Source organism: Saimiri boliviensis, chromosome 6 (genome assembly GCF_048565385.1).
Source record: "Saimiri boliviensis isolate mSaiBol1 chromosome 6, mSaiBol1.pri, whole genome shotgun sequence".
In the NCBI taxonomy this organism is placed as follows: Eukaryota; Metazoa; Chordata; class Mammalia; order Primates; family Cebidae; genus Saimiri; species Saimiri boliviensis.
The window spans coordinates 40,049,930-40,065,366 of record NC_133454.1 but is presented as its reverse complement, the minus strand read 5'-3'; the positions used below and the strand labels follow the sequence as shown (position 1 = coordinate 40,065,366).

The window sequence follows — 15,437 nt, the reverse complement described above, 5'->3', positions numbered from 1 at the left end:
AGTAAGTAATATGACTGCAGTTTTAAAAATACACATTTATGAAAAGATGCACACATAAAGGGTTAAATTTCAGTTATTTTGTATAGTGCCTTTGCCCAAATATCTAAAATACAAGAAAGAACAAAATAATGTCTCCTTGGAGGAAAATTTATACATTGTAAAAGGACTCTCAGCTTCTTAGTATTCTTTCTGAAAACTCTTGCAATATAAAAAGGGCCTTCCCCACCTGAAAGGTATCATTAGGAAATCAAGTTATATCACTAACCCACTTCAGTTCAATAGACTGAGGTTCTTCAGAGGAGTTCACCTTTCCAGGTTTCATAGTAAGAAAGTATTTGTTCAATTAAATCATGGGCATATAAACTGAATAATTGGAAAACTGGCTTAAAATTATAGGATGAAAAGTCACTGTTACCACCAGTATTCTACTTCAAAAACTACCATGTCTCTGACAGTGAGTAAAAATGTAGAAATTCTGTACTAGACAGAGTTAGAATAAAAATCCTGTGAAGTCTTTCTGATGATGAACCATCAGAGAGGGAATGACGTTACACTGGAGATGTAAACTTTAAAAGGAAGAAGAGAAATCTCTGACATTTTCTACAGCCTACTCAGGACATTTTATGCAAAAGTAACCAGGTCCACAAGCCCTAGAGTGAATGAGGGTATCCGTTTAGACACAGATTGGTGATAACTCTGAGAATCAATGAAATTAACACTAGAAGCAGAAACCACTACCTCTGCTCATGTCAACCATACAGCTGGACAGAAGCAAACACATGCCAGAAAATACCCCTACAGTTTTCTTTATTCTTACTGAAATTCATTGAGCCATTACTGAGCACCTTCCCTGGTAGCTAGCATGCCAGGGAACCGCAAACCTTCCAGCTCATCAGTAATTAATAAATATTTACTGTAGCTCATTAGTAAATATCTAAATGTCACTTAAAAGTAAAGGCTTTCTAACAGTAACATCTTTCATATCATAAAGCCTTCCCATAGTAAAATTAATAAAAAGCTCTTTTCTGCTCTTCTTTTTGAAAGAGTTGTATTAATCAGGATAGTTGAAGTTTTGCTGGATTTCTACTGGGTTTTTCTTACTGTTTTCAGAACTGGCATGACTGTCCATGTCATACTTTAAAGTTAATATTGCAGTTCAAAAGCATGTTGGCTTCAGCCATCAGAAGGAATAAACTACTGATACATGCTACAATATGGATAAGTCTTTAAAACATTATATTAATTGAAAGAAGCCAAATGCAAAAAGTCGTGTGTTGTAGGCTCTACTTAAATAAAATACCTTGAGTACCTAAATCCACAGAGACAAAACACAGATTGATGGTTGCCAGAGGCAAGAAAGAAGGGGGAATGTGGAGCAATTGCGTAAGGTATATAGAATTTCCCTTTGGAGTGATGAAAATGTTTTGAAACTAGATGGAAGTAGTGGTTGCAAAACATTGTGAATATGTTAACTCCCACTGAATTGTTCACTTTTAAATGGTTAATTTTATGTTATATACATTTAATCTCAATTTTAAAAATTGTACCACAATGTTAAAGCACATTGCTTATTTGTATATGTTTTCTATATTTGTTTAATTTTATAGATGAAACAGTGGCATTTATAATATCTGACCAGCATTTTATTTAATAAATGTCAATGAAAAAGCTATTTGAGATTTGTGCAATCACTGTTTTTTTTTCTTTCAGGAATTACCATGTTACTCAGAGATTTTCACCTGGAATTTTACCGTTTCTCTGAAATATCTCACTATAGAATTGCCTAACTTGAATTTTAAATCTTCCCGGAGACCTCTGTATTCATTTATATTTAAGTAATTCCTGAGATGTTGGAAGCTTACATTTTATATGACTCCCATAGTGGAATCATTTAGGAAAATCTGTGTACATGCTGGTCTTCATCTTACACATCATTAATGCAGGTGTCAACTAGAAAGGTCACTAGCAGCAATGCCTACAGCACCCCACTGATTATCTGAGTGGAATTTGATATATTGCCTTTAATAATTGCCCTGTCCTTATCAACTAATTTTCAGTTTGTGTTGGGGGCCTTATGGTCAATACCATTAAAATTAATTTTTCTTGTTTTATGGTAGTGAGATGTTACCTAATTTCATGCTGGTGAAACCTAGGTACCAAACTTTCCTTGCTATTATTGAGTGTTATTACTGACAGTATTTTTGTTTAATTACTATGATAGTTAACGACAATAGTTTCATCATAATGGAGGGCATTTTTTTTTCTTATATCACCCTGTGCTGCCTGCTTTTTTCCTTGGCTATCATCTGTAGAGTGTTTCACTGCTCATTAGTACGTCTAAGGCCTGAGGAAATAACAAGCGGGAACTCAACTTCTGTTCATTTTGCCTGGCTAGCAGCCTGTTATCAGTCTGGGAGGCAACAGTGAGGATTGATAGTGTTGGGTTAAATGGATGTATGGTTTATCCATCAGTATACAAGCTAGCTTCCCTGACATGGGCAATTAAGATTGCAATCAGTCTTTGAGTTGGGAGGACTCTTGGAGTGATACTCTGGCCCTGTGTTTCTCAACAGGAGTATGTGCTGCTGGAGATGGGGGAGGAACAGTTATTTGTCTTGCAAGACCCTTCCATATACTAAAGAATATTGAGTACCCCTGGACCTGGAATACTAAAGGCTGATAATTGCCAGGACTTCCCAAAGTGACCCGCACATTTCTGGGTGTTTCCAAGTGGGGCAGATCCACAACATTATCACTTTACTTCATGAGCAAACTGAGTCTTGGAAAGGTTTGGTGCCTTGTCCATCCAGGAAGTGGCAAAATTGGTGTCAGAACCAAAATATTTGCTTATCTAGTTCAAAGCTGCTTCTATCAGCAAAGTTTTTTCATTTAAATATTTTCGAGTAGAATCTCAAGAGGGCCCTACAGACTGGCCTGAAATCCAGCTACCTTTTCCTACTCGATTTACTCTTCGTTTCATACCTTCTCCTTATTCCTTACTTCTCAATCCTCCATCACTCTTTACTTCCCATCTTTCTTTTTTTTTCCTATTTCACTGAGAAAATAGAAGACAGAGCAGAGCAGTCTGGTCTTCACACCATCAATCCTGCAGTCTACCTGCATTTACACCACGTATGCTGTCTTCCTTCCTGTTACAAGTAATGAACTCTTCCTGCTTCTGCAAAGAGCCCAGTTCCTCCCTCAAAGACAAGGACTATGCTGCATGAATTAACCCTTGCTCTCTCTTGCTTTTTCAAACTCTCCCTCCCACTGGACATATAACCAATACTGAACTACCCATATATGTCCCATTAACCTGTAACCATACTGAACTGCCTTCATAGTAAAAAGCATTCTTTCATGGCCCCTACCTCTACTATTACTGTATGATGTTTCTCTGCTTCCCAGAAAGAATTCTCTCCCGAGAGAATTATTAGTACTTGCTCTCCCACCTCCTCCAATCCAATTGGCTCCTCAACCCCTTCTAACCAGGTTTTCTTTCTTCACTGTCCTCACAGAGCCACTCTTGTGGAAGTTACCAACAACCTCCTTCTCGTCAAACCCATTAACTCTCAACCCTTATCCTAAACTCCTAGCCAGATCTGACAGGGTGACTCCCCTGTTCTTCATGAAACATTTTATTAATGTGGCCTCCTAGGCATGATTTTCTTTATTTCCCTCTCACCTCATTCAGTTATCTTTCTTAGGCTTCTTCATAGTATCCTCCTCCTCTGCTGAGCCTAAGATATTGAACTTCTCAGGAGCCTAGTTCTTAGCCCTTCTATTTTTAACAATGCGACCAGAAAAAAAAAAAAGCTTTAAAAAAATTAAATGTCTTTCCTTTGCTTAAAAACCCCCAAACACCATAGCACTTAGAATGAAATTCAAACCCTTTATTTAGAACTACAAAACCTTACATCATCTAGCCCTTCTAGATTACCTTTCATCCACCCTAACCATTCTTTGTTGTTCTTCCTTGAACACTCTTCATTTCTTCCTGCTTTAGGGTCTTCGCTCTTCCTTCCTGAAATGTGCTTTACCCACATTTTCTCAAAAGTTCTCCTTTCTCATCATCTAGGTTCCTCCTCAAATATCTCTCTCTCACAGAAACCTACCCTGACCCTGTTGTCTAAACTTCTATCTCCCCCTTCCAACGCTCTATGTTACCTTACAGTGCTTTTCCTTATTCATACAAGATATCTCTCCCAGAAATCATGTATTTATTTATTTGCTGTTAATGAGAGGTAATATGATAGTGATTTAACACGTAGATTCTAATTTTCTGAGTCCTGGTTGCAGCCACTGACTAGCTCTGTGACCTTGACAAGACACTTAACCTCGTTGTTTCTCAGTGTCCAAGTCTTTATAGTGGAGATATTGTTTAATTCTTACAGGTTGGTTGTTGTAAAGTGGATTAAAATATATAACATACTTTGAATAAATGACTCACTTGGTAAGTGTTTTGTAAATTATAGGTATTATGTTAAACGTTGTTTGAAACTTTCATCAGAAAATAAGCTTCAAGAAGATGACTAGTGTGTCATTCTTGTGCACCACTATTTTTCTAACTCCGGAAGCAGTGCCTGCTGCACTGTATAAATCTCAGTGTCTATTTTTTGAATGAGCAAATGAATGGCATACCACTAATTGGACTTATGTCTCAGTATACTCTCAATTTGTACTTGTGACCTAAAAACAAAATAGCTTTGGGAATGGCCTGTATCAGTTAGAAGGTTAGTCTGTCAGGAACAAGAGGTGACTTAGAATTTTGTAAAATAAAACATCCCCATCTGCCCTAGCTCTCTGTAGGGTCTTGAAAATCTTTCAATTAGGTTGGTTTCTGTTAAGACATTTTCATTCATATGGAGAGGGAATAAGAAGATATAGAATGTTTGAGGTGAACCAGGAGACAGAACAGTAACAAGGTAATAAGTTAAAATGAGTAGCTTTGTTCATTCAAGAAAGAAGAGAGTGGAAAAATATGAATGGCAGAAGTAGAACTGGGGCTTGAATGTTTCAGTCTATCTAGTTGCTTCTATAATCACTTAAGTATTGTTGCAAAAATTCTGTTTCAATATATTCTATTTGGAATTAAATTTTCATTTCTACATAGCTGGCTGAATTTGTCTGAATCAGTATGTCACTTTCAAGATGAAGACCATGGTCTCCCAGTCAAGAGCTTTTGAATGCCTGTGCTTTTTAGAGAATAAGAAAAATTAATAAAATGCAGTCAAATGTAATGTAGAAAAATGATTCTATGGGAGAAATAAAGGTTGTCATTAATGAGATGGTAAATATGCCATCCAGGAATCTCTATTGTTTTCTCAAAAGTATGTACTAGATTATTGTATTTTGGGAGATTGAAATAAACCAGTAGCTTTTAAAACACTATCAAAGATATAGCAGATTTGCCTTAGCAATATACTATAATCTCTTGGCCAACTATGAATGAATGCATTTAATATGTCCAGTCATCTTCCCCCATTCTCCATGGTGTCTCAATGGAAGGATGCTGAATCATGAACTTATTCTCAGAACTTGCTTTATGATGTTAACACATCCATTTCGTTGGCTGCCAAGTATTTTAGACCTTCATAAAACCATGGAAAGTTATAGTTCAGTGGAAATTTGAAACTTTCACATTTGCCACAACCTGAAATATGTTTAGAATATTTTCAAAAGTAGGAAGAATTTAAAAGTATATTCTCAGTAGTGTTACTTTGGAGTTTTTCCTTAATTTTTTTAAAAAGTAATTTAACCTGAATCACTGAGAGTAGATAGATAGTATGGGAAGATTTTTCTATTTTTTATACAACCTAAACAGATTTGCTATTGAATACTTGCTGAAAAAGAGCAAGCACTGTTTCCTGTATTAATGAAGACATTTTCAAACCAGGCACTTCGGAGTCATTATGTAGTGAGGCTTTGACAGTGAAGGCCTTGCCATATGGGGACATAAACTCCTCTAGATATGGAATATCAATAAAATTGTTTTCTGTCAATTATTGTTTTGGAGTCCAACTGGTGGCAGTTGGCAATGTGTGAACAGAGAATATCATTGTTTCTGTTTTATTCTAACTACCCATCTGTTGCTTTAACTTTATGCAGTCATTTCTGATAGAACGAGGCCTGTGGCACTGGCTCTTATATATACAATTTTTCCTAATATAATTTAATTCTGAACTCTTGATGAGATACACTAGAAGTAAAGTAATTAAAGAGTGAATTGAAGAACTGGTTCAACAGGTAACAAAAGATGCCTTGTATCTGCTTCTGATGTCCAGTTGATGTCATCAATTTCTTTGTGTTCCTCTTCCTCAATTCTGTCAGAGATCCCTCTGTTTTACTTACCTTCAAGAGGCAATGGTAAAGGTCTCACTTTGTCATTTTACTTTTCTTCACATTATTTAGCACATTGGGGGTTAATGGCTAGTCTGTTTTGCTTTAGTGCCGTCTCAGACCTCTGCTTCCACGGCAATGTAACAATCTGGCCATATCGTCCTCTCCTTGATCCCTAGTTTCTGGACTCCTTACATCTTCTACCATAAAATCATGAACTTTCCATGTTTCTTCCCCTCCTCAACTAGACACTCAGCAAAGCTTTTTCTAGGCATCCTCTTCTGTTCATAGCACATTTCTTTATCTGCTCATCTTTTACATTACCCCTTTGTGCAGTCCTAACTTACATTTTGTTCATTGTATCTTGACCATCAATAGCTCCACAAAAACTTGAAATAAATGTGACAGTAACATCATTATTTATTTGTGCTTCTTCTGAAGTTTCTGTTCCTTTGTTCAAATCTTCTCTTAAAAAACTCAAAACCTAGGATTTACTTTCAGACGTAAATTTAGTCTATCACTATCCTTATCTGTTAGTATAAAAAAAAGATAAAATTTTGTTTTATCTATGCTCTTCCAGGATAACCCAAGTTCATAGATAATTTAAATATTTATTGTGAGTATCCCATGTCCACATTTTCTGATGTCAGTTTCTACCCTTTTTTGTTGTTGTTGTTGCATAATCATGTGCCATTTCTAAGGAGACTTAAAAATTAAAGCAGTTTGATCAATTTCAGCTGTAGTATGGATCTTCTTGAAAAGAATTATAGGATTATTTTATTAAATACATTAAAATTTTAGTGACATGTATGAATACAAAACACTGATACTTTTTGACTGATAGAGTAATTGAATCCTTAGACATGACAGGAGTTTGACAGGGAGAATAGGTGAATTAGGGTAATTTTAAATGAATTGTTCTCTGATCTTAAGGGATCCATAGAGTAAAGCCCTGATAAAGTAAGGTTTCAGAATGGTGATTGATGGTATAGGATAAGAATGTAATGGATTTAAGTAGTTATTTACCTGGAGCATGCTTATTTGGTAATTGTCTGCTTTATTTGGACAAGGCCTCAATGCATCAATTAGTGGTCAAAAAATATACCCATAAAAAATACCCCTACCTGAAGCATAGCCCACATTGCTTCCTAGGGACTTTAACATAAGAGGAAATTATCTGGTAATTTGTATAGTGATGCTCTAAAAATGAGCCTTACTGATTGGAAATATGGAAAAACTGGATGCATAAAAGTTGTTCTCAATAAGAAAAAGCAATCAAAAAACATTCGTTGCTCTAATAAGAGACAAAGCCACCCCAGATATACCCAAATCAACAGCCTGTTAAATGGACCCTCTGAGGAAGACACAGAAGGCACAGCAAGATTGCAAGCTCCATTTTTTTTTCTGATAACAGACCCTTAGAAATTCAGGGATTCTAACGGAGCCGAGGTGTGGAAAGAAGCTGGGGTTCCAAAGCAAGTTTGACTGTGGCTTTGCCATGAAAATATTTTCATTTTTACATAATTTGCCAATAATTTTAAAAAGTATTGTGGAATGCTAGCTACTCTATAATCACAGCCCAGTTCCTGCCACATAAATCAGTACTTAACTAAGACAGAATCAGTTACAGTCAACCCAGACTTACCTTGTTTTGTTTTGTTTGTTTGTTTCCTTCTTCCTCTACCCATCTTTACATTTGCTCCTCTTCTTTGTTTTCCAGGCTCTTGCAAACCCAAAGAGTAACTAGAAATGTTGGCACTGGTTAATATCATTGCGTACAATTTCCTAGTGAGAATCCCAGATCACTCTCATCACTTAAGTGCTTATTTATGGAATGTTGGATGTTAGAAAATGGCCCTTTTCTAATTGGCATTCTGAAAGAAGCACAATGTTCTAACTAAAATGACAACAGTTAATACCTGCAGTGAAGATGAATTTATACATGCAGACATCCACTTATCTTTTTCTTTTTGCAGAATAGATTTCCCCCTAGAAACAAGAAAATTTTTATGACCCAATATTTTAAGAAAGAGGTTAAGATGATATGTTCTGCTTATGTCAAACAACATCCGTCTTCTGGTTTAACTGCAGCAGAATCAGTTGTTGGTAATCTTGAAATACATGGTTTTCACACTAGTGATTTTCTTTTAGGTAAGATGGTTATTTAAGTGAGCATTAGGTGAAGCCAAGGATTTTTTAAATGGCTTGAGACAGGAAAGGTCTATTTCATCATGTGATCTACTTTATCATTTTTAATAGGAAAACAAAAACAAAAAATGAAGATTTGTTTATCCATTTCCAGGTAGTGTATTTCCAAAAAATAGATAATTATACATTGTGTATTAGTAACCTGAAATTTAGGAGCAAGATTTTTGTTACAGCATCACTGATGAACATTTTAGACTCATTGAAAGTGCATTTTCTGGCTTAGTTTAGAAATAACCCCTATTACAAAGTTTATTCTTTTGTACCAACATGTTATTAATTTCATGTCCTTTCTTTTTGTTCTTAGTTGGTTACAAGTCTTTCTTCTACCCCTACAAGGTAATAATCACCTTGAGGTATGAAACTGTAACCTACTCATTTCTAAATGTATAAAAATCTGTCCGTGAACTTATTTTATGTGTATTCAATAAATAGTTATTGCATATATTCTGAGTCCCGCCTTCTTGTTGTCATTTCTACTGGCATTATTTTGGTAGTTTCCATAGAATGAAATTTTTAAAGAATTTTGCAGCTTTTGACCTAGGATACAGATAAGGAAGTTACAAAGGAGCTTGACATTTGAAGTCAAAAAGCTTTGAATAAGGCAATTTGGTAAGTCAGTCAATGTTTTGTAAATTGTGGATCAGAATATTTTGGTGGGATACATAAAATATAATTTTAAAAAGAAATAAGACTAGGAAATAAGACTTGAACATATCATTCATTTCAAGAATCCTTTTTGTTTGTTATATAGAGATATACATAGAGATAGAAATACTTATGTGTGTTTGGGTATGTAGTGTATAAAATTGAGTTACAATGTAAAATGTAGGCTGTTGTCAAAAAATATTTTAAATCACTGAGCTTTGAATATTTGAATGTTTCTAATAATTCTGAGCCTCAAATTCCCCATCCACAAAATGGGCTTAAAAATAATTATTTTTAAGGTTTACCCTGAGGATTAAGGGGAACAATATGCAAAGTACCTTGCATGGTGTCTGATTTCTGTAGAAGACAAGCAAAAGATGTAGCCTTTACCAAAACTAATCCATTTAAAATTTAATTGATCATGACTCATTTATGTATACACAGGATTATATTAAGACTTTAAACTAATTGAATTAATTTTTAAAACACTTTTCAATTTGAAAGTCAATGATTTTTAAAAGTTAATCAATAAGGGCATTGCTTAATTAATTCATTTTATTTAATGATTTTTCTTTGAGGTCATTGCTTTTCAATTCAGTATAAATGTTTTTAATTTATTCATTCATTAACTCAAATAATATTTTTAGGATTTGGAATATGGCCAAATAAACATGACATTTTTAAGAGAATACAAATTTTTCCTTTGAGGAATAGTTAAAAATCTGTTGAAAACCTACTAAAGCCTAAAAATGGATATGTGGGCTGATACCGATTTCATATATTAAAAAGTTGGTCTCATGCCAGAAAGATTAAATGTGGTCTTGGGAGAAGGAAGAATGAAGACCAGTTTATTGGAAGTTATGGGACAATAGATTTCAGTTCAAAATAAGAAGCAAATAATTTTACGTGCGATTTATCTCAAAACCTTATAACTACCTCCGAAGAGGTGTTCCTCTGAGAAGGTAGGGTGGGTATGGTCACATTTGATATCATGTAAACTGTCTTTTACCTTAAAGATTCTGTGGCTGACTTTTATGGGTCAGATACCCTGAGGAGTCCCATGTGATATATGCAAATAACATTTTTTTGAATAAATAAACCTTAAAATTGAGTCCAGAAGATGCTGAGGATTTTGCATAGTTTTGTCTTTGAGAGAATTCATGAATTTATCAGGTCAATTTACATTTATTCATAAGCATTTTGCTCATCCCTGACTTTACTCTGAATGTCTTTTTTGTTAATTGCATTTGTCTTGAGTGCTTAATTAGAAACAAAAGTAGGAAGGAAATCTGTCCATTTGATCATTTTTAGCAGTTCTACTGGGTGTAAAACTTTGTGTGAATATAGACAAGATTGGGAAATGTGAGCATGGAAATATTTATAGAGAAGAAAAATGGGACGTGAACTGATGGTGGCTGGAAGAGGAAAGGTGACTTTCTTTAGAAAGAGTGTGTTTAGTATGACCAAGAAGCAAAACAAAAAGAAGTATATGGGGAATCATAAAGGAGGATTATGTATTTCTGTATCCTTTGGGAATGCTTTGTGTGGCTTTATATCTTGTCAGGAAAATAGAATAATTCAAAGGATATCCTAGATCATAATGAGATTTTAGTGCTTGAAAAGTGACACCTTCGGTGGGGGTTGGGTCGGGAATTCATAGATGAGGAATCTGAGTTGTAAAGTAGGTAAACTAATTTGTCTAAGTAATTAAGCGTAATCAAAGCATACTCTTCTTGACTTTGAATCCACTGCTGTAATACCAGTCTTGATGAATTATTGCCCTGAAACATTTCCCCTCCATCTGATGGCTTCAGGAAGCTGAAACTTTTCTCTCAAGTGTTTTAGCCATGGATTGTAATTAAGTCTAGGATCTTCCATTTCCCAGTGTCAGTCATAATAAAGAGTGGCTTTGCCACAATGAATAATTCTGAATGAGGCCTTAGAGATCTTCTCATTCAGAAGTTTTCAAATGTTATTTTAACAGTGAAGCTTTTTTGTTCAAACAATATTGATGTAGCAGCAGCTTAATATCTAAAGCAGACTTTTACTTTAAAAAGGAGAGAGAGAGAGAGATGATCTAATTGCAACGCATATTAGGGAACCTGGATCACTGCCTGTCCCCACCTCTCATTCCCACCACTGTACAACTTGACTCCCAAGAAGTACCATAATTTTTTTTAAAAGAAAATCTAATTTATTGCCTTTATTTTACAGCCAGAGTTTCTTTGAATGTAGGGGAAACAGAAAATTAATGTAACATCCTTGGAGAAAAATCCGCTTTCTCAAATATGGCAAAAATAGTCTTTAGCTGTGGACTGCAGTGTGAATGCAGAAGATCCAGAGGGAGGGAAGGTGTAAATATGAGAAAATGGGCCTTTATGTCGCCCCAGACATTTATAAGTATTAGTTAACATGAGAATATAATTGACCCTCTAATTCTAGTGCCTTTCCCAAAGAAAACAAAACCTATGAAAATAGGCATATTTCTCTGCATATAAAGAATTGTTAGTGCTGATGTGAAATAGTTTTATGTGGATGCCTTGTAAGGTCTGTAGCCATGGCATTTTTCCAGGGAATTCTGCGAAATAACAACTGGTTTCGATAAGCCACCTGTAATCTGATAGAATAATGTCTCTAAAGAAGAAGCTGATTTTCTTTTTCATGGATAATCTGGAAAGCCGCTGGAGCCTCCAGAGCCTTCCCAGGATGCCTTTCAGTGATCTCTGGACAAGGGAAATGGAAGAGGAACCAATACCAAGGAATCAGGATTGACGGAGTTACCTATCTGAGAACGTAGTCCCAAGGCCAGGTTTAGTTGTTACTGATTTTTTTTTTTTAATGATTACATTGCTAGTGAGCTCCCATCGTATAATTTCCAGGGACTTGAAGCTCCCTTAAGGTGGTGACATATTTATAACGTGCTTTAATGCTCTTTGCGTCCTGAATCCTTGACCGAATCTGTAATTTCCTTATCTGAAGACTCATCTTGCCCATTTACCATCCTAGTGAATAAGGGCAACTCTCGCTCCGGAAGAAAGTAGGTCTGCGTGCCAGTGGTGCCGATGACCAGCACATTTTTCTTCAAATCGATGGAACATTGATGTCTGCGGAGCATATCTAGGCCTAGAAGTATATCCATGGGTTGATCCTCAAGTATGGAGAAAGAGCACTGTAAGAAATCACCTTCAATTTGAATCTGAGCTAGATGAACACGGCCAATAATTATCTGCGTGCCCACTCCTTTAGCAACCCCAGCCCACCGTCGGTCCACCAGCCTCATGATGTTACAGCGCTCGGCACAAGCCTGGCTCATAATGGTCATCTGGGCGCCTGAGTCAACAAATGCCTTCAAAGGATGCCCATTCACTTTGCAGTTAATGTAGAGCATCGTCACTTGTCCGAAACTCTCGGGGGCCTCTTCCATCGCTATATTCATGTTTTCTTCAATGTTTTGCTGCCGGATTTCCTCTTCTATTTTGGCCTGAGCTTCCCGATCCAGTGGGTCGGCTGTGTAGAGACGAAGCCTCTCTCGCTCTCTCAAGGCCCTTTCCCTTTGCTGCTCCATCAGCACCTGAGAAAAGGTCTCAAGGCTTCCGCTGAGCAGGGCTTCCGCCAGGCTGGGGTTGCGTTCCTTGAGCAGGGACAGATCGTGCGGGTTGGAGAGCAGCATGCTGCGGATCAGGGCGGGGCTGCCCAGGGCTTGCGGGCCGGCCAGCTTCTCTCCCGAGGCCAGGCCGTGCGTCCGCTGGGCAGAGGGTGCGCGCTGCTGCTGCTGTCCCGGGTGCTGCGGACGGGAGCTGGACGTCCCGGGCACTGCGATGCCGCTGAAGTCTACACGAGGCTGGTTTGGGGCGCGCCCTGAAGCCCGGGGTCCCACATTGTCCCTCTGCAGTAAAACCACCACATCGCCATCTTTGAGTCCGTAGGAGCCCAGGGAACACTGGTCGTCGATGAGGAGTCGCTCCATGTGGATGATCTGGATCTCTTCTGCGGGGACTCTGGACTCCACCTCGCAGAGGACCTTGAAGTTTCGGAGCTCAAAGTCAGGGCTGACCTGGAGGGAGAAGGTGACTTCCGAGAGGTCCCTCCGCACGCAGTACACGGTGATGAGCATGGCGGGGACCTGGGCAGGCCGGGTGGGCAGAGGGCTTGGGCTGCTCATTGGCGGGTGGGGCAGGCCTGCGTTGTTGGCGCCGCTGCTCCTCACGACTCAGTAGGTCATTCCCCTCTCAGAGAGGCACGGACACTCATCTGTCTGGGGCTGCCTCCCAGCCTCAGTGCCAGCTGTGTGGCCCAGTGGAGCCTTGAGGTAGCATGTTGTGTTCCAAAGTCCATTTGTAAGTGTCCTGTTTGGAACCTGGAATGCCTATTCCCATGGAAACACAATGACTCAAAGCTGTCAGGTTTCAAGGCCAGCCCTTCAAAGCCTATTTAACACATTATATGAAAGAAATTATTTCAACACTTTTTTTTTTTTTTTGAGACAGGACCTCATTCTGTCACCCAGGCTGGAGTTCAGTGGCATGGTCACAGCTCACTGCAGCCTCGACCTCATGGGCTCAAGCACTCCTCCTCTCTCAGCCTCCTGAAAAGCTGAAACTACAGCCACAATCTATCATGCCTGGCTATTTTTTGTGTTTCTTTTATAGAGATGGGATCTCACTATGTTGCACAAGCTGCCCTCCAACTCCTGGGCTCAAGCCATCCACTATCCTTCAACCTCTCAAAGTGCTGGGATTACAGGTGTGAGCCACCATGCCTGGTTTTCAGCACTTTCTAAACAGCATATTATCATTTGTTTTGCTTTAAAGTTATATTCTTTGTACTTGTGTGTTCCCTGACCCCAAATAGTGTTTGTTTCCTACATGGCAAGTATCATTCTATGTCTATAATATGAAAGTCAGACTTGAAGCCTGCCCTTGAGGAGCTCACATTCTGGAAAGAGATAGACAGGTGAATGGGTAATCACAATACTAAAGGCAAATCCTTTTACAAAGACATGTTCAGGGTACTGCCTTTAGTATCAAAAAGAGAATGTTTCCTAAGCGAGAGACAAGCTGGATGTTGAAGAATGAGCATCTTCCAGGTGAAAAGTGATCTCTTTCCAGAGGAAAGCAGTTCATGTTATAAAACCAGGAATTTATGGCAAGGCCTGCTATTTCTAGAGAAAGATGAGACATTTTATGCAATAAACAATTGTACATAACCTTAGCAGGATATGAAGCTGGAAAAAATACTTGGAGCCAATTTATGAAGTCATGTGAATTCAAGGAGTTTAAATATTAAGTATTATCAAGTAGCAAGAATTCCCCCTCCAAAAACACAAAACCAAAAAAAAAAAAAAAAAAGAAAAAGAAGGAAGGAAAGGAAAGGGAAAAGGAAAGATTTGAAGCAGGCATTTGTGATTTTTTTTTAAATTGACTTAGGGAAGAGGCTTCTTGCAGCACATAGAGGACAAAATGCGGCAGGAGGGCCTGTTGGCAGGCTTATCTGGTGGCTCAAAGAGGGAGCTGTTGCTAGAGTGTGGAAACCTCAGGAGGACCAAAGGCAAAGCAATAGGGAAGAAACATGTTTCTTGAGTAAAACTGATAGAACGCACATACCCCTTGGAGGTGAGGCGTGTAAAAGAAGTGGAGTGTGTGGGTAACACAGAGGGTCTCTGAAATGGGAGACTGGGTAGACAGGCCATTGTCTTGAAGGGAATAAATGAATGAGTGAGTTGAATCTTTGAGGTGACCCATTTGACAGCGGTTCTGTAGGAAAATGCATTAAGGATGCCACCTTGGAGGCCAACATGCCTCTGACACTTGGGCACAGCCACTTGCCACACATACGCACACGCCTGCACACAAACAAACAGTGGAGGCTGTCATGGTAAGGGAGAAAAGTCCTTCAAGGCAAATGATGATAGGGTTGAAATCCTTGCGTGCTACTTTTTTTCCTCTGTGTTTAATGTTTAATAAAGTGTTTTGCACTGTACAGAGCTCATGTTTCCCTGGCTTGGTCCTCCCAGCTATACCTACTTATGAGCCAAGATAGTTGCTATCCTCTGCCTAGTTTCCTTCTTTACAGTGTTGTTAGAAAGCCTGTACCATTACACCATTATACCATTATGGAGAGAAGGATGTCACATCAGCCTAAAACATTTTTTTTTTGGCTCCTGTTTCTCATATGTTTGTCTCAGATGGAAGACTATGTCTCTCATTGCTCTAATTATGTTTTCATACTCATATTTGCTTATATTA

General features: G+C 38.0%; 2 protein-coding genes across 5 annotated transcripts in view; one reads left to right on the top strand and one right to left on the bottom strand.

Annotated features, from left to right (window-relative positions):
* The window catches only part of PDGFD (platelet derived growth factor D), a 249,963-nt gene that overhangs the window by 106,427 nt on the left and 128,099 nt on the right, over positions 1–15,437 (top strand). The window lies entirely within an intron of this gene.
* Positions 10,926–13,471, bottom strand: DDI1 (DNA damage inducible 1 homolog 1). The gene has a single exon (XM_003923762.4). It carries the CDS (start codon positions 13,352–13,354, stop codon positions 12,116–12,118), a length of 1,239 nt encoding a protein of 412 aa, XP_003923811.1. The 5' UTR covers positions 13,355–13,471; the 3' UTR covers positions 10,926–12,115.

Excerpts from the sequence above, each read along its gene's own strand:
- DDI1 (XM_003923762.4), bottom strand. The coding sequence starts at position 13,354 with ATGAGCAGCCCAAGCCCTCTGCCCACCCGGCCTGCCCAGGTCCCCGCC.